Source organism: Perognathus longimembris, chromosome 6 (genome assembly GCF_023159225.1).
Source record: "Perognathus longimembris pacificus isolate PPM17 chromosome 6, ASM2315922v1, whole genome shotgun sequence".
NCBI classification, from domain to species: domain Eukaryota; kingdom Metazoa; phylum Chordata; class Mammalia; order Rodentia; family Heteromyidae; genus Perognathus; species Perognathus longimembris.
In genome coordinates, this window is record NC_063166.1 from 12,802,058 (window position 1) to 12,818,677 (window position 16,620).

Here is a 16,620-nt window from a genome sequence, read left to right on the forward strand (position 1 = left end):
CCCTAGTTCCCAGCCCATTCTATTTCTGTCGGTCCTGGTTTCATTCCCAAACTTACCCAGCTCCTACCCTCCCTGGCACCCACCATGGAAGAGATGCCCTCGGCCTCCTCCTCTTGGATGCGCTTCACAGGTTTCAGCAGATGCTGCAGCTGTTTATTGTGCCTGGAAAGCTGAAGAAGAGCACAGGGCAGTTATAGGCGTGGCCGTGGGGCGTGGCCATGGGGCGTGGCCATAGGGTGGAGCCACCAGTGAGACTGGTACCTGCAGTGCCAGGATGTAGATATTATGGCCCACTTCACGTGGGCTCACCTCGGAGTTCTCTCGCTCCTCCTCCTGGAGGTAGGCTTTCTTGATGACATCCACCTGGAAGGGACAGGGCCCGCTGGAACGCCCTCATCCCGGCCCTAACCCCCACCCCCACCCGCTGGGCTCAGCTCCACCTTCCCACCAGCTCTCCAGCCCAGCCTCACCAGCTCCTGGGGCCTCAGGCTGATGAGAATCCGCTCTGCATTCTCGCTGTCATGCCGGCTCTCCATCAGAGCCAGGAGCAGCTTAGATGCATTGTCCTGGAGGGAAGGGGCCCAAGGAAGCAGGCTAAATCTGAGGGCTCCCCGCATAGCCCCTACAACTTCCTCCTCACCTCCTCCAGACCCCAAGATGTGCCATGACCGTGCCAAGCCCCACCCCCAGCTGGCCGAGAAGGATCCTATATTAACACGCTCAGCCATAGGCCTGCCTCACTCCAGCCTACAGCAATGCAAACGCCCAGACAACAGACTTGGTCTAGAATAAATAGATCCCAGCGTGTTTGCTCACAGATGCGCCCTTATGTAACATAAACAGGCATATATTTTCCACAGCACCCTGCACGTAGGCTTACACACACAAAAGAGGCCTGCGTCACACCTACTGTGCACATCACACACACCACCATGCACCCCAGACACACGCAAGTCACATGCGCAAGCACACACGTCACGCACACGCCGTGCCGGCTCACCGGGCCCCACCTTCAGCTGTAGCACCAGATCCATGCGGTACTTGCACAGGGGGCTGATGTCATTGAGGATCAGTGCGGTGATGATGTCGATGCCGTTGGACTCGTGTGTCACGATGCAAGTCTGGCGGGAGGCAGTACGGGGGTGGGGGACCCGGAGCCCAGACACCCTGAGAGTTAGTGATGGCTCAGGGGCCTCCACCGCTCTCCCTGCCGAGCTCACTCTGCCCACCTACGCAACTGCACGGCCAGTCCCGCTGTCCCCCACAGTGCCACGCCCGCTCACCTGGTTCTCATGACAGGGGCCCTGGCAGTACTCGGTGAGGGTCTCCAAGGTCTGGATGACCAGGCCCACGTTGTCCTCGTTGATGTAGAGCCCCAGCAGCCCCAGGCCCCCGGTGGTGCTGCCGCACATGATGTCCAGGAACTGCAGCGTCTCGCACACCAGGTTGTAGTTGGTCTTGTTGTTCTGACAGCGCAGGAAGTTCTGCCGAGCACAGACGGGTGGGCGTGGTAGGGTGCCAAAAAGGGGGGTGGGGGTGAGGGAGGCAGCCTGAGGACCCCATCCTCTGGCTGTAGCCCCAGGGGAGCCATACCCAGTCACAGTGGCCGCCATGCCCAGCCAGGGGAGGGGTGGACGGGCAGGTGCGGGCCAGGTGCTCACCTGAAGGTCACGGTTGTGGTTCTCGCACAGCAGCTGCAGGAAGCGCAGGATGGGCTGCATGATGAGCACGGACGTGCCCATCTCGTTGCTCTGCACACGCTCACCCACCTCGTGCCCCCGGTGCAGCCTGGGGCCCAGCGAATAGCGGGATGAGGAGCCAGGAACGGAGAAGGAGGCCATGCGGCCTGCAGAACAACACCGAGTGAGCTGGAGCTGCTGGGAGGGAGCTGCCCGGCCCCTCGCCCTCGCCTGGTTCGCCTCCCCAGCCCCCTGCCCCGCACATCCTGTCCTCCAAGCCTTGCACCTCTGACCTTTGGTGGTGGGGTCTGCGGGCTCGCGGTCCTCGTGAGGCTGGCTGCCCAGGTCGTTCATGTTGACGGCCACCGTGGACTTGGTCTCCTGCTGGGCCCGCTTCATGCGGTCGTGCAGCACCTTGAAGAAGCGCTCTGACTTTCTGTCACTCGTCATCAGGTTGTAGAAGGATTTCTGGAAGTGGGCAGGGGGGATAGGAGCAACCTCAGCACTCAGCCCCTGACCCAAGAGCCTCACCCTATACTACAGGAACAAAGTGGGACCCCTGACCCACCTAAGGCTGACAGAAACTAGAGGAAACTCACACACACACACACGCCTTATAACCGAGGCTGAGGGGACAAAGAGACCTGCATGCCCTGTGACTAAGGCTACGGGAGGGGCCAGGAACACCAGAAGCCAACAGGTTGTAACCTTCAAGGCCAGACTACCATAACTGTGATGCCTGGGGCCCACAGGACCCCCATCCCAGCCACCATGACTGCCTTTGCCTTCCACAGGCCCCCAGCCCCACCCTACCAACAGCAGCCAGAGGGATTGCTTTGAAGTCTAAGCACTGCCCCTCAACTGCCTTCTTGTCAATGTCCGCATGCTCATCCCGGCTCCCCTCGGAGGCCTTCCCTGTCATTCCCTGTGGCAGAATCCTGTGCACTGTACTCCTGAGTCCCGGACCCAAACCATACTCTCCAGACTTCCTACACCGACACTTGTACCCCTGTCCCCTCTAGGATGGAAGCACCAAGAGACAGGCTCGTCCCTTTTCACTGCTGAACCCTCAGTGCCTAGAACATTGCCAGGAACACAGATGGCACTCAATGCCGACTTGCCAAATGCTGAATGAATGAACCAATGGACTTAAAGCAGTTGAGGTTTTCTAGTGTTGGGCATCAAAGGCTGGGGGGGGCGGGGAGGAGGAGAGAGGAGGGGAGAGAGGAAGGAAGGAGGGCTGAGCAGAGGCTGAGAGGTCAGAACGGACAGACATGCGTGGCAGCAGGACAGGAGGACAGATTAGGTCTGGCTGTGAGAAGGAGGAGGTGATGTAGGGAAGGAAGGAAGAAGGCAAAGCAGCCACATGACACAGGAGCCGATGTGGGATGTGGAGCCCCCACACACACACGTGAGGGGCTGCCAGCCCCCCACGACACACCTGGATCTCAGTGTTGCCCCCGTCCAGCAGGCGGATGGCCAAGCCAATGCTCTCCTGGAAGATCTTCTCGTTCTTGGTGCTGGTGATGAGGTCACACACCAGCTTGGTGGCCCCCTCCTTGTCCAGCCGGCACTGAGTGGCGGCGATAGCCGACCAGTCTTGGTCCAGGCCTGGAGGGAAGAGAGAGGGCCGTGCAGCAGCGGCATGGAGGGGGGTGGGGGAGGAACAGGCCACGAGAGGCAGCGACAGACAGCACTGACCGGTGCCCACGGGGTCCGGGAGGTCTCCCCGAGAGCTGGACTTGCGGTTCTGGAGGTAGTTTTGCAGCAGCATCTTCCGCAGCTGGTTGCCCTGTGGGAGGATGGGAGCGGGGGCTCGGAGCAGGCCCCAGGCCCTCCCGCGCAGCCCGCAGCGCCCCCGGCCGCCCCTCGCACTCACCCGGTCGCCATACTTGGTCTTCTTGAGCAGCATCTGCTGCAGGGTCCGCAGCACCTTGATGCACAACTTCTCCTCCGACTCCATGAGGTCCTTGGTGTGCTGGATCAGCCTGTGTGGGGGAGACGGCCGCTCAGGCACCTCCCTCCCTCCACGCACAGCTCCCCCAGGGGGCCGTGGGGTCCCCACTGCACCCTGCCCCGCGCCAGCCAGCCTCGGCTCACTTGCACAGGAAGCCTCCGCTCTCGCAGCGCTGGAAGGCCTCGCTGCCCTCCAGGAAAAGCAGCTCGGGCCAGTGCAGGACGTCCACCAGCACGGACAGCTCGGCCTGCACCAGGGGCTTCAGCCGCTCCTCCAGGGCGGTGATGATGTCCTGGGGTGGGGGCAGAGCAGTGTCACCACCAGGCCTAAGACCACATTCCCCAGCCGCCAACAGCCCCACAGGTGGCGCAGGGCCTGCCTAAGGGACCCCAGACGAGGCTGAAACCTGGCTTTTCTCCACATCCTTCCTCTAGCTCTGTGTGACTGTGGGCAAACTCCTTGCCCTCTCTGTCCCTGAGTCCCGTTCTACTGCCATGGTGGCGGGGGAACATCTAACTAGCCCCCTCCCATAGGGAGCAGGCATAAAGAAACTGCAAAAGCAGAAAGTGCCCTCTGGAGTGGGCATGGCTTGGCCACTTGCACGAGCTCCGACCCCGCCAGCCGCCCCGGAGGGGAGGCCCAGCCCCTTCTGGGAAGGGCAGGCCGCATCCAAAGGGACCTGTCTCCCAGAGACTGCGCCTCTCGGGCTGCTGCCCGGCGGCCTGCCCACCTGCAGCTTCTCGATGATGTTCTTGTAGTCCCACTGGTTGGCCGTGGGGGTGAGGCGGGGGAAGGTCCGCGTGGCCGTCTTGTAGCTGGCAGCATTGCGCTGGGCAGCCGCCGCACAGCTGGACCCGCCGCTGAGCAGCACGCTGATGTGGGCGTCCAGATCCATGGGTAGCGAGATGGACCGGCTCTTGGCTAGGGGGAGAAGGGATGCTGGAGGCCGGGGTGGGTGGTGGCGGCGGCTTGGCCGGGCTCCAGGGGGTCAGGGCGGGGCGGGACTGAAGTAGGCCCAGGGTACAAGGGCTGAGGCACCTGCCCTCTTCCCGCTTATGTGCGGTGTCTCTGATCCCACCCCTCCCTCTACTTCCCACTTGGCGCCCTTTCTCCTCCACAGGCCCCTCACCACCTACAAGTCCAAGCACACAGAAGGGAACTGCTCTAGTTGGAGAGGGCCACTCATGGCCCCCTCGGGGAAGCCGGCTCAAAGGAGCCGGCACAGATGCTCTTGGTTGTAGGTGCCAGGTAGATACCCGGGGGCTTACTGGGATCCACCTGGGGCAGGCGAGCAGCGGGTGCTTTGGGCTAAGTGGTCCCTGTGAGCACCTGGAGGTTGGCCAGGCCTGGCACTCACCCACCATGGCGAGGGTGCGCACACAGGCCTCCACCGAGCTCTTATGCTGCTGCTGCAGCCACGAGCATTCCAGCAGCCGCGTGGTAGACTGCAGCAGCTGCACCACGATCGTCTGGTGTGTCTGCAAGAGGCAGAGAACCACTGCTGTAGCTCGGCCCACCCCTGCCAGGCCAGCCTAGGCCCTCGGATCCCGACCCACAGAGAAGGGCCAGGTACCTATTTACCAGTGAGAAAGTCCCCTCCATTCCCCTCCCTTCGGCAGTGCACGACCCGCCCCACTTCCCATCCCTAGCTGGAAGGGCTCAGGGGCAGCCCTTTGTGTGTGGTGCTGGGGGCTGAACCCAGGGCCTTGAGCCTTCTATGCAAGCTCTGCTACTTCTCCTACACTGCCCATGGGGGGCCCCTTTCATTGCTTTCTTCTGTCTCCTTCAGGTGTGATGATTTAGCTGGCACGGTGGGACCCTTCGCCAAGGGAACCTGGCTGTTTCCTTTGACAGGCCCCAGGGCTGAGAACTGACTCCAGTCTGAGAATCTGGGGACGGGCAACAATTGGGTTGTCCAGAGTTTTCCATGCCTGCAAGACGTTACGGTGGAGAAGGTACCAGAATACCGTGACCAACCAGCCCCTGCAGGTCTGAGCAGTGAGCTCAGCCACCTCATCTCCAGTGAGTGTGTGAGGCCACTACCCCCGCAACACTCTCCATACCCTCGGAACTAAGGGTACTCTTTGACAGTACTGTCCTCACTGAAATGCTTGATCCATGGAACCATGAGATCGTTTTTTTGTGTTTTGTTTTGTTTTGTTTTTGCCACTCCTGGGGCTTGAACTCAGGGCCTGACCACTGTCCCTGAGCTTCGTTTGCTCAAGGCTACTGCTCTACCACTTGAGCCACAGCACCACTTCTGACTTTTTCTATTTCTGTGGTACTGAGGAATCGAACCCAGGGCTTCGTGCATGCTAGGCAAGCACTCTACCACTATGACATATCCCTAGCCCTAAATGCTTGTTTTAAACTAACCCAGGACCCATTTGTTACACCACGGGGATAACTGGTGTCGTTTCTTGTGTGCTCCAAGGCAGGTGTGGCTCTCCATTTCCATCCCCGCCCCCCCCGCCAGCCTGGAGCCTGTCCAAGGGACTAGGCTTGGGCCAAAAGCCCACCTGCAGCGAGGTGCTGTTCTCTGAGAACGGGGAGCTGAAGAAGGCGTTGATTGTGTCCAGCACCACAGTCAGCACATACTTCTCCAGGGTGGGGTCCGCCAGGCGCTTCTCACGCTTGTTGCAGACCTAGAGGGAAGACTTGTGAACCCTCTACCCGCCACCAGACCCCCAGCTCGAGCCCCTCTCCAGGCACCCTCCATGGAGACACACCCGAGCCATGTCCAAGGTGAAGTTCTCAAACAGCGTCCAGATGTGGTTGCTGGTGTAGATCTCCTTCATCTCCACCTCCGTGTCCACGTAGCAGTGGTTCACGAAGTTCACGTATGCCATCTTCACCTGGGCAGCGGGTGGGGGGGTCAGGCAGTAGACTCCCCCTCCCGATTCCCTCCACTCTCCCTGCCGCCCTCCGGTCTCCTCCGTGGAAGGACTACAGAAGTCCTTGGCCTGGCTCTGTCACCGTCTCCCCCCACCCCCTCTGACCCCCGGGGGGGCCCCCAGGGCCCTCACCTCCGTGATGCAGTCCTCGTGTGTCACCACGGTCACCACGTCCTCCAGCGGCAGCAGCGACGTGCACTTGATCTCGGTGTAGACGTTCTTGCCCTCCGCACAGGCGGCCAGCAGGTCCACCAGTGAGATGTGGTACATGAGCGGGCTGTGCTCCTCCACGCCGTCGCGGGCGGCCTTCATCATGTCCAGCAGGTGGGCCAGCGAGGCCTTGTCATTGTAGAACACGACCACGTCCTCACCGGCATTGGTCAGCTGGGGGGGGGCGGGCAGGAGGCATCAGACCCCTCGATCCAGCCTTACCAGGGAGAACTAGCATATAGGAAAGTCCTCCCTTGCCTGCGTTTTGGGGCTCAGCCCTCCACCTCCCCGGCCCCCCCTCCCCCCCGCAGCTAGCTGGTATGTATTAAGTGCGATGTATTCCACAGGGTTCTGCCTGAGGTCTCTCGCAGCCCAAGGTCTACTAGATCTGCAGCCTCTCCCCCTGGGTCCCCTCTTCAAGACCCATTGTGGACTCCTCTAATGCTGCCACCGCCCCCGCCCCCCCCCCCAGCTTCCCTGTGTCCCTGCCCGCCCTCACCTCGGTCATGATCATGTCCTGGCACTTCTTGACGTACTTGCCCTCGGCCTTGATGACGGTGTGCAGAAAGTCCAAGTACTGCACGTGGCGCCCGTGCGTGGCCAGCAGGTGCACGAAATGCTGCAGCACGGGCTCGCTGATCTCCGAGCACAGCTGGTAGTTGTTGAGGAAGATGTGCTGCATGCTCTCCGCCTCCAGGAGCTGCAGGACAGACATCCGTCAGAGAGGGAATCCGAGAGCCACCCTCCCTACCACCACCGCTGCCCAGGGGCCCCAGGGGTCCTCACCCCTGGCGTGAGGAAGAGGTGCAGGTGCTTGTGTAGCAGGGCCTGGTTGCCGGGGTTTCCTGCACAGAACTTCTGCAGGAACTGGTGCGTGTAGCGCAGGATTTCCAACATCTTGGCGTCGCCCTGGATGCGAAGGGGAAAAGGGGAGAGGGTGCTGGGCCACCACGGAGGGAGGGGTCTGAGCTCCAGACTAGACAAGTGTGGGGTCGTCGTAACACGAAGGGGACCCAGAGCCAGTTAACGGAGAGCTTGGCCTCCTGGCCCGACAGTGCAAAGGGCTGAGAGACGGGGGCAGAACAAAGGGCTCCGGCTCTGGAGAAGCTGGGGTGGTGTCATGGCCAAGACTCAGGGTGAGGCCGGGCGTACTGGGACATGCCTGTGACCCCAGCTTCTCAGGAGGACTGAAAGTTCAAGACCAGCCCGGGGAAAGTTACTTTCTATCTCAAAGTTTAAAAAAAAAAAATCAAATAGGCTGGAGGTGTGGCCCAGGTCCAAAAGCATCTGCCTAGGATAAGACGCTGAGTTCAAACCTCAGAATTGAAAAAAACCTAAGGGTGAATGAGGGCAACTAGGGTCGAAGGACTTTACAGGCACGTATGAAAACAGAAAAATGAGATCTGTTGACACTTTTTTAAGAAGTAGGGAGGAGAGTGAGGGAGACACAGGAAATGGGTGAGTTTGCCTGGGGGTATATTATATGTAAGTATGAAAATGACACTGAAATCCCGTCCTACAACAAATATATGCTAATATAAAATCTTTTAAGAAGAGATCTGGGGGCATGGCTCAAGTCAAGTGGTAGAGAACAGATAGACAGACAGACAGATAGAATAGCTGATTCGAATTTGGAGCCAAGCAGTCCTGAGGACAGTGAGACCTAGGGAAGGAATCAAAGCCAGCAGCACTGACAGCATGGGTCAAGGTAGAGTAGTGAGGTTCACTGTGTTTCCCAGGGGTTAGACTAGAGGAGGGAAAGAGGGTCAGGGCTAAGAAGCAGGATGAGGCTGAGTCAAACCCAAGTCAAGGTGAATCTGAGCAAGGAGTCGAGAGTTGAAGTTTGAGATTCAACTGAAGATGCCTCCGAGTATGGAATGGTGTAAAAGGTCAGGGTGAAGCTGGGCTGGGTGGCCTGTAGGGACTACTGCACAGCTTGGGACGGATCGGGGTTTGAGCAGAGCTGCCCAGGGGAGTCCAAGGTCAATGTCAAGGTCACCTTGTCATAGGGGATCTGCAGCAGGTCCAGCATGACCTTGTGGGCATCCATGTTCTTGAGAAGCCGCTGCTGCTTCTTCCTCATCTGCTCCCCAACGCCGCACATCTTGTTCAGCCGCTCCAGGATCTGGGGAAAGAGGCCGGTGAGCCCAGAGCCCTGTGTCCCCCACTCTCCAGGCTCTCTCTGCTCACTCACCAACAGGGGGATGGCAAGTGGGAAGGAGGTCACAACTGTGAAGCCAGACCATGGCACCGAGCCAGAGAAGCACTGAAAACCCAATTCCACCCATAGAAATAAATAGAACAATAGGACTGTGAAATGGAACTTGGTTAACTTCCTCCAGCTTTAAAATAATCCCGTCTGGACCTTCGCAGGGCTGTTTTCCACGGGCCAGCAGTGCTGTTTGGAGGAGCCAAGGGGGGTGGGGTGGGGGGGGGCAGAGGAGGCTCAGCCCCGACCCTAGAGATGCAGGGGTCACTCACTCCCTTGACGATCTGATAGTTCTCACTGCTCTTCTCCCCAGACGGCTGCAGGAAGCCCTCCTCATCCGTGGGCCTCTGGGGACAGGGACAGCATAGGGTCAGCCAGGCCCGGCCCTCCTGAGACCCCCTCCAGCAGCCCGTCACCCGCTCACCTCCTTCTTGTCCTTGGCAGGGCCTGCCTCCCCCTCCTCGCCCTTGCCACTGCCCTTCTTGTCCACCCACAGCTCCGACTTCTCCACCATGGTCCGCAGCCGGTCCAGCTCCGACTTGATCACTTTGTAGTTCTCCACGTCTTGGGCTGAGATCAGCAGTTGCACCTGAAGGTGGAGCAGGGTCTGACTGGTGGGACAAGGTACCCCCACGTGCATGGCCACTGAAGAGAACTCTAGCACCTTCCCTAAGCCCGGACACCCCTCCCTGTGCCTCCCACCTGTTTCCCACACCACCACCCCCTTCATCTATTCCTCAGTAGCTGTGGCCTTGCCATAAGTTCACCACCTCCAGGAAGTCCTCCTTGATGACCACCAACCTCCTTTACTCCCTTGCTCTGAGTGGCCCTCAGCTGGCGTCAGTTAACCTCTGAGTCATGTCACAGGCCACTGTGGCCTGTCACTCGCTCCCTCACACCGCCGAGGGGAAAATACACGGGTGTCACGAAGCATGACCCTAAGAGGGTCCTAACTGGCAAGTCCAGGATGTCAGTTGGATCCTACCTTCCTTAGTCTAGGCCAAAAGGCAAGATGGGAAAAGCGCCCTAGGCCTCCATTTCCTCTCTCTCTCCCTCTCATGGGAATGAGCTACTGGGACAATTCCAGGAGATAATGCAAACCGGTACACAGTAAGCACTTGCTAAATGCCAGCCTCGGCAGCAGACAGCTGACAGGGAGCTGTGGTGGGGACGTGCGGTCACCATGACACACAGGACTGCCCGTGTGCCTGGCATGAGTCGAAGCACTTAGCATGGGTGTGCATAATACTTGCAAACTCTCAAGCACCGTCCACGGTGTGAGAAACAGCAGGCCCTGCGCCAAGCCGGGAGGAGCCCAAGGCGGCCCTTCTCACCCTTTGAGGAGCTCAGCAAGGCTAGCAGGCTCTGGTGTACCCCAATCCCTCTCTCCGCCCCACCCCCCAACTTGTGAGCCACTTCCTCAGTCCAGCACAAGCCTGAAGCCCAGCTGGAAGCCAGGAGGCCCCCGTCACCTGCTTGAAGGTGTGCATAGCCTCCTGGCGCTGGCTGAAGTGCTTGAAGAGCAGCTGCAGGGCGCCCGAGACCAGCGGTGCGTAGTCGTGCATGGTCAGATGGATGAGCACGCGCAGAAACATGCGGCCGCCCTCGTCATCCACCTCCAACATGCTGCTGGTCTTCCTGCGGACAGGGGTGCAGGCGTGGGCATGGCTAGTCCTCCCTGCTCCTGCTCCCCAATGTGGGGGGAGAGAGCCTCACTCTGCCACAGCCCCTGTCCTGGGCCTCTCAAGGGAAGCCTGTGTCCCCTGCATCTTACTTTATTACTTTGCTTTATTATTTTACTTTGGTGCTGGTCCTGGGGCCTGGGCGCTGTCCCTGAGCTCCTTTGCTCAAGGCTAGTGCTCTACCACTTGAGTCACATCTCCACTTCCGGCTTTTTTAGTGGTTAAGTGGGAGGTAAACGTCTCATGGACTTTCCTGCCTGGGCTGGCTTCAAGCTATAATCGTGGGATCTCGGCCTCTCTGAGGAGCTGGGATGACAGGCATGAGCCACCAGCGCCCATCCAGCACCAGGCTGACATCTTGCTTTTTACTGCTCTCTAATGAAGTATTTCCTTCCCGAGGAACCATTAGCTGTACCTCGTGAGTTTGTTACCAGTTTAAAAAAAAAAAATCACAGAGGTTTTCACCTCACCTCAGAGTTGCTAATGGAAATTGTAAAATACCGTTTTCGTTGAGTACTTGCTAATTACACCCACCCATGTGGCTGGCTATTTAACGTGCTAATAAAGAGCACATATAGAACTGTCACTTTTGATTTGTTTTCCTCAATATTTTGATAACTGCATCAAGGCCACTGGTTCCCCTTGGGAGTTAATGTGATTTGTGGTATGGGTTTAAAGCACCATTTGGAGAAGGAAGGAGTCTACTGGCTGAGCTAAACACTAAGGAGGAGCAGGAAACAGAAACAGCCAGCAGGAACTGTGGGCTACACCCCTGCCCAGTCTATCAAAGGGGGATGCCAGGTTACAAGCCCCACACTTCCTTCTTGCCATGGGATGGGGGAGGCGGAGGGGTTGACTAGCCACGTGACCCAAGCAGGGAAACGAGAAAGATGACTAAGATCCGAAGCTGGCCAACAAAAGAGGTGCAGAGCACCCAGCCCGGTGAGGGTCTGCGGAGGACACTGAGAAGCCAGGCCCCCATCCTCAGGGAAACCCAGACACCCCAGCAGAGGCGGCAAGCCAGTATCAGCATCCCCCCAACACCTCAACCCTAGCCTCACCCCACTCCAAACATGGCCTCCGCCTGCTCTCCAATGCGGTCCAGATTCATGTTGGCTGCTGTGAGGAGCAAGACAGACAGACGGGGTTGTGGGTCAGGCCATGCCCAGGAAAGGGAAGGAAGAGGCATTCAGAAGAATCCATCCCAACCACCCTGCTGCCTGTGCCTTCCTGGGCGGGGTGCAGAGCTCCGGGATGGGGCAAGGCGATCTGGGGCCCGTGAGTCAGGAGCCAGAGGTCCAGGGGTGGCTCAGCCTATGACTGGCTGTCATCTGGGACACGTCCCTGGCCCCTAGGGGCTTCAGTTTCCCCCACGCAGGAGCAGGAGGAAGGTCCCCGCCGCTCCTCCTCAGTGTGGCAGTCAAACAGGGCAGTGTGGAGGAAAGGACTTTGCAGACCGGAAGCGGGCAGGGCCGGGAGCCGTCCCCGTGCCGTGCGTGCTGGGCCCCCACCTGCTGCAGGCAGTGGGAAATAGGGGTGCTCGCTCACTGGTAGAGTCGAAGGCAGGGGCCGTGCCGTCAGCCCCACTGTCCTGCATGGGGAACACCTCAACAAACTCCTTCTTGAAGACCGACAGGAGGTAGGAGATGCGGTAATCCAGGCGCACGTTGAGGATGAACTGGAGACAGACAGAGGGTGGGGAAGGGAGCACAAGTTCTTGTCCTCCTTTGTAAACAGCCCGAAGGCTCTCAAGGGATGGGGAAACTGAGTCCATGGCTGGCCTGTATCCTCATGGGGGACAGAGCCTCTGGCCGCAACCCCCGGACCAGACCTGGTCAGAAATCCCTCTTCTGACTGCTCTGCCCAGACATTATCCGCATGCCCTCTGCTGACCCACAAGGGCGTCCTCCCTCCTCTCAACGCCACGCGCCTCTTCCCTAGGAGCTGCTGGAGAGGCTCAGGCTCACAGAGAAACGGGCGCTCAAATCTCTATGGGACTTTGGGAAGTCCCCTTCTTCCTCACTTTCCTATCTGTGAAAGGGGGGGGAACTGAGGTAGACTTTAGTGCAACGTTGGGCCACCTGAAAGGCTTATCATGACAGGCTGTGCCCCCCCCCCCAAAAAAAAAGTGTCCCCCTGAGTCTGGAGGTCTGGGTGGGGCTAGCCAATCTTTGGCGGGCCGATGGCCAGGGTCTGAGAACCACCGGCTAGATGCCGATCCTCGTGAAGATCTGAAGAGATCCACCCTGCTCCCTGCTCCCTGCTCCCCCACCACGGCCCTGCCCACCCACCTGCAGGATCTCCAGGATCTTCAGCTTGGTCTCCATCACCACAATGTCTTCATTGTCCTCGAACTTGCTTCTGTCCAGTGGCTCAGCAGCACCGGCGCCCGCAGGCAGACTGGGGGCACCAAAGACAGACTGCTTGCGGCTCAGCACCATGGTGGACATCATGTGCCCCACGCCCTGGATGGACCTCCGCACGTTCTTGCCTGCGGGTCAGAGGGGATAGAAAGGGTTTGCAGGCGGTGTACTGCGGGGGTCGCCCAGGGGGCTGGGGCCAGCGCGTGGGCTCTGTCTATGACAGTTACAGGGCAAAGGCTTGGTTACTAACCCAGGAAGGCTTCCTGGGGGAGGGCAGCCCAACAGCCCCCAGGGTCTTCACAACAGCTGGCCAGGGACCCCTCTGCCCCATCCCCAGTTGGAGAAATTGGGGGCGCTTGGCTACCCAGCAGCAGAGCCAGGAGACAGGTGGCCCAGAGGGGTGCTCAGAGGGCTTTGGGTACCAGGAAGAGGCTAAGGAACCAGAGGGCAGTGGGTGGGACGGCGGCAAGGCCTCACCGCCTGGGTCCTCGAAGACCTGCAGCATGGCGGGCGGCCCCTGCACGCAGTCGATGATGCCCAGCAGCGTGCGCGTGAGCCGCAGCAGCTCGCTAAAGCTGTAGAAGCCGAAGTAGATGAGATTGTGGGCCAGGCTGACCACCTGCGGAAGGTGGGGGGGGAGGGGCGGACGTCAGGGTGGGCGGGGCCACGGCAGGGGGTGTGGCTTCTTGGGGGCGGGGCCAGGACCCGGAAATCAAGGTGAAGGGGAAATAATGAGGACAGGATTCTGGGGATGGTGGGGTCTCTGGGAGAGAGGGGATCCTGGCTGATGGGGTGAGTGGGGCAGGAAGAGGCGACCAGCCCTCTTCCAAGCATTGTATATCTGGGGGAGTTGCAGCCTTCTGTGTCCCCAGGTGGGGGCTGGAGGCAGAGAGGAAAGTGGGGTAATAGATCCCACAACCCACCCTAGGCGCGGATGGAGATCCCCACAGACCCCCTAACCCCAGCCCACCTCGTAGGTGAGCTTGTTTTTCTCCTCGTTGGCGAAGGGCACAGCCTCGCCCACCACATTGCTGAGGTAGTCCTCCACGAACTCCATGGTGCTGGCGAACTTGTTCTTCTTGTCATCTCGGGAAGTGTTGAGATTAGAGTCATAGCTGGGGGTAGGAGCCCGGACGAGTGAGTGAGGACCTCGTGACCCACACACGGCCCTGCCTCGGTCCCAGCTCGGGCCCCCCAACTCGCCCTCCCTTCCTCCCTCTCACTCCTTGATGGTGATGGCAGTGGGGATCTCAGTCCAGAGCCGGGCAAACTTGACGGGCGTGACCAGCTCCTGGGGGTCGCGGTCCACGTGCACGTGCAGCATCAGGTGGCAGAAGGAGGCGCGCAGGTCGAAGGGCAGCATCTCGTCCGCCATGCACAGGAAGATGAGGTCCACGCCCAGCTGCTGGGAGATCTCATCGATGGCCAGGTACTGCCGGTCCAGGCACATGCGGGCGAAGAGCTTCAGCTGGTACCTGGGGGGCAGGAAGGCCCGTCAGGACACGGGGTTCTGCTAGCTTGGTCTGCGTGAGGCCAGGACCCCACAAATGGCAGAGGGACACGGGTGAAACCATGCACGCGCCACAATGACCGAAAAGACACAGTCTAAAGATGGACAACCCCAGGTCTGTGATGAAGAGTTGCCAACCTCCTTTTTGTCTACAAAAGGAAAAACCCAGCTGGGCAGTGGTGGTTCGCTCCTGCATTCCTAGCTACTCCAGAGGCTGAGGTGAGGACTGAGGTTCAAAACCAGCCTGCGCGAAGAAGTCTGTGAGACTCTTATCTCCACTTCACCACCAGAAATCCAGAAGGAGAGCTGTAGCTCAAGTGGTAGAGCACCAGCCTTGAGAAGGCTAAGGGACAGCGCCTAGGTCCTTTGTTCAAGCCTGAGGACTGGTGCAAAAAAAAAAAAAAAAGGAAGGAAGAAAGGGAAGGGGAGGGAGGGAGGAAGGGGGGAGGGATGGGGAGGGAAGGAGGAAGCAAAGAAGAAGGGAGGAAGGGAAGTAGGGAGGGAAGAAGGAAGGGGGGAGGAAGGGAGGGAGGGACTCTATGGCTCCACGGGATAGATCCTTACAGGAAGGAAGCAGGCAGCTGGGAGATGAAGGGAGGCTGAGAGAGGGCAAGTAGGGACAGTCAGGAAGGAAGCGATGGCTGGTGAAAGGTGTACGACTTAGATGGAAGAGCCATCTAAAAAGGGATGGCAGGAGTTAAATGTGTTCTTCACTGAAGGATGACATGTCCCCTGTCTCCTCTTACCTCATTACCAACTCTGGAACCAGACAGCCTGAGTGTAAACCATGCAAGCCCCATGACTCTGGCTCAGTTACCCTAGGCAAGTTCCATCCCTTCTCTGTGCTTCTACTTCTCAACTTTACAAGGAGAGCAGTAAGACCTAATTCCTAGGTACGCGTGTGTGTGCGCGTGTGTGTGCATGTGTGTGCGTGTGTGTGTGTGTGTGTGTGTGTTGCCAGTACTAGGGCTTGAACTTAGCTTAACTTAGGCCACACCTCCACTTCTAGCTTTTGAATGGTGAACTGGAGATAAAGCCTCTTGGATTATTCTGCCTGAGCTGGCTTCTAACTGTGATCCGCAGATCTCAGCCTCCTAAGTAGCTAGGTCTGCACCGCCGGCGCCCAGCATTCCTAGAGTTCTTGTAAGGCATAAATGAGCAGCCGGTGAGGTGCTCCTAAGAATGCCTAGAACAAGTGTGCAATGAGAAGGGCTGTCTGCTATCTTTTTTATTTCTGGTTATGGTGCTTGAACTCAGGGCTTGGGCGCTGTCCCTGAACTCTCTTGCTTAGGGCTCCACTTCCAGTTTTTGAGTGCTTACTTGGAGGTAAAAGTCTCAAGGGCACTTTTCTGCCTGTGCTGGCTTTGAACCTTGACCCTCAGATCTCAGCCTCCTGAGTAGCTAGGAGGACAGGCGTGAGCCCCCAGCACCTGACCCATCTGGTATCCTAAGACATCTTTGGAGATAGGTGAGGTTTCTTTGATGCCCAATGCTGAGCCTGGCGGGAGGACAGTTTTGTGCAGGACAAGGAAGTGACAGCAGGGATACCGCCTCCGGCAGAGGCAAAAGCCCCTGCCGCTGTTGGGGCTCCCTGCACTCAGGGATCAGGTCCCTCCCGCGAAGGCCGCTGGGGTGCGGGGCAGGGCACCTGTAGTAGCTGAGCACGTTCTCGTCATGGGCATTGCCGGCCCGCGCCTCCTGGGCCAGCTGCCTCACGCTCTTCTCATGGTGCTCGTTATTCTTGTCGGTCCAGGTGAGCCACACTTCCTCCTCGGAGTATTCGATGCTCAGGTACTCGTGGGACTGGGCCATCTCCTTCAGGGGCCTCAGCCTGCAGACAGCAGAACAAGTCATCCGGTCACGCTGGGCTTCTGTGCAAAGCCCCAGCCACGTGAGCCGGCCTCGATGTGAAACACAGCCCCGAGTTTCTCCAAGGCACAGCCTGTGGCTATTTTGCCTCTGGGCCCCATCCTCCTGCTCAGGGCTGGGCACGGGGCTGCCCTCAGCAGGCACCGGGCTCCTTTCTACTGAGGGCCGGGGTGACAGTTCCAGTCTGCACCACAACAGGTCAAGGGGGCCTGAAGGAGGGGCCCTGGGAAAGGCCCCCGGGGGACTT

The 16,620-nt window shown here is 59.1% G+C and overlaps 1 protein-coding gene across 1 annotated transcript in view; it reads right to left on the bottom strand.

Annotated features, from left to right (window-relative positions):
* Itpr3 (inositol 1,4,5-trisphosphate receptor type 3) overlaps positions 1 to 16,620 on the bottom strand; it is a 61,726-nt gene that overhangs the window by 8,848 nt on the left and 36,258 nt on the right. Inside the window, exons 18-46 of the mRNA XM_048347949.1 lie at positions 16,153 to 16,335; positions 14,218 to 14,469; positions 13,965 to 14,109; positions 13,472 to 13,613; positions 12,923 to 13,122; positions 12,180 to 12,309; positions 11,693 to 11,750; positions 10,422 to 10,587; positions 9,374 to 9,538; positions 9,222 to 9,296; positions 8,740 to 8,865; positions 7,527 to 7,649; positions 7,240 to 7,440; positions 6,663 to 6,914; positions 6,366 to 6,491; positions 6,156 to 6,281; positions 4,994 to 5,114; positions 4,367 to 4,557; positions 3,780 to 3,928; positions 3,559 to 3,667; positions 3,381 to 3,471; positions 3,121 to 3,290; positions 1,973 to 2,147; positions 1,662 to 1,846; positions 1,284 to 1,484; positions 1,011 to 1,121; positions 471 to 566; positions 262 to 363; positions 84 to 170 (exon numbers count right to left, since the gene is read on the bottom strand). Coding sequence (XP_048203906.1) covers positions 84 to 170; positions 262 to 363; positions 471 to 566; positions 1,011 to 1,121; positions 1,284 to 1,484; positions 1,662 to 1,846; positions 1,973 to 2,147; positions 3,121 to 3,290; positions 3,381 to 3,471; positions 3,559 to 3,667; positions 3,780 to 3,928; positions 4,367 to 4,557; positions 4,994 to 5,114; positions 6,156 to 6,281; positions 6,366 to 6,491; positions 6,663 to 6,914; positions 7,240 to 7,440; positions 7,527 to 7,649; positions 8,740 to 8,865; positions 9,222 to 9,296; positions 9,374 to 9,538; positions 10,422 to 10,587; positions 11,693 to 11,750; positions 12,180 to 12,309; positions 12,923 to 13,122; positions 13,472 to 13,613; positions 13,965 to 14,109; positions 14,218 to 14,469; positions 16,153 to 16,335 — 4,258 coding nt within the window. The remainder of the gene's footprint in view (positions 1 to 83; positions 171 to 261; positions 364 to 470; positions 567 to 1,010; positions 1,122 to 1,283; positions 1,485 to 1,661; positions 1,847 to 1,972; positions 2,148 to 3,120; positions 3,291 to 3,380; positions 3,472 to 3,558; positions 3,668 to 3,779; positions 3,929 to 4,366; positions 4,558 to 4,993; positions 5,115 to 6,155; positions 6,282 to 6,365; positions 6,492 to 6,662; positions 6,915 to 7,239; positions 7,441 to 7,526; positions 7,650 to 8,739; positions 8,866 to 9,221; positions 9,297 to 9,373; positions 9,539 to 10,421; positions 10,588 to 11,692; positions 11,751 to 12,179; positions 12,310 to 12,922; positions 13,123 to 13,471; positions 13,614 to 13,964; positions 14,110 to 14,217; positions 14,470 to 16,152; positions 16,336 to 16,620) is intronic.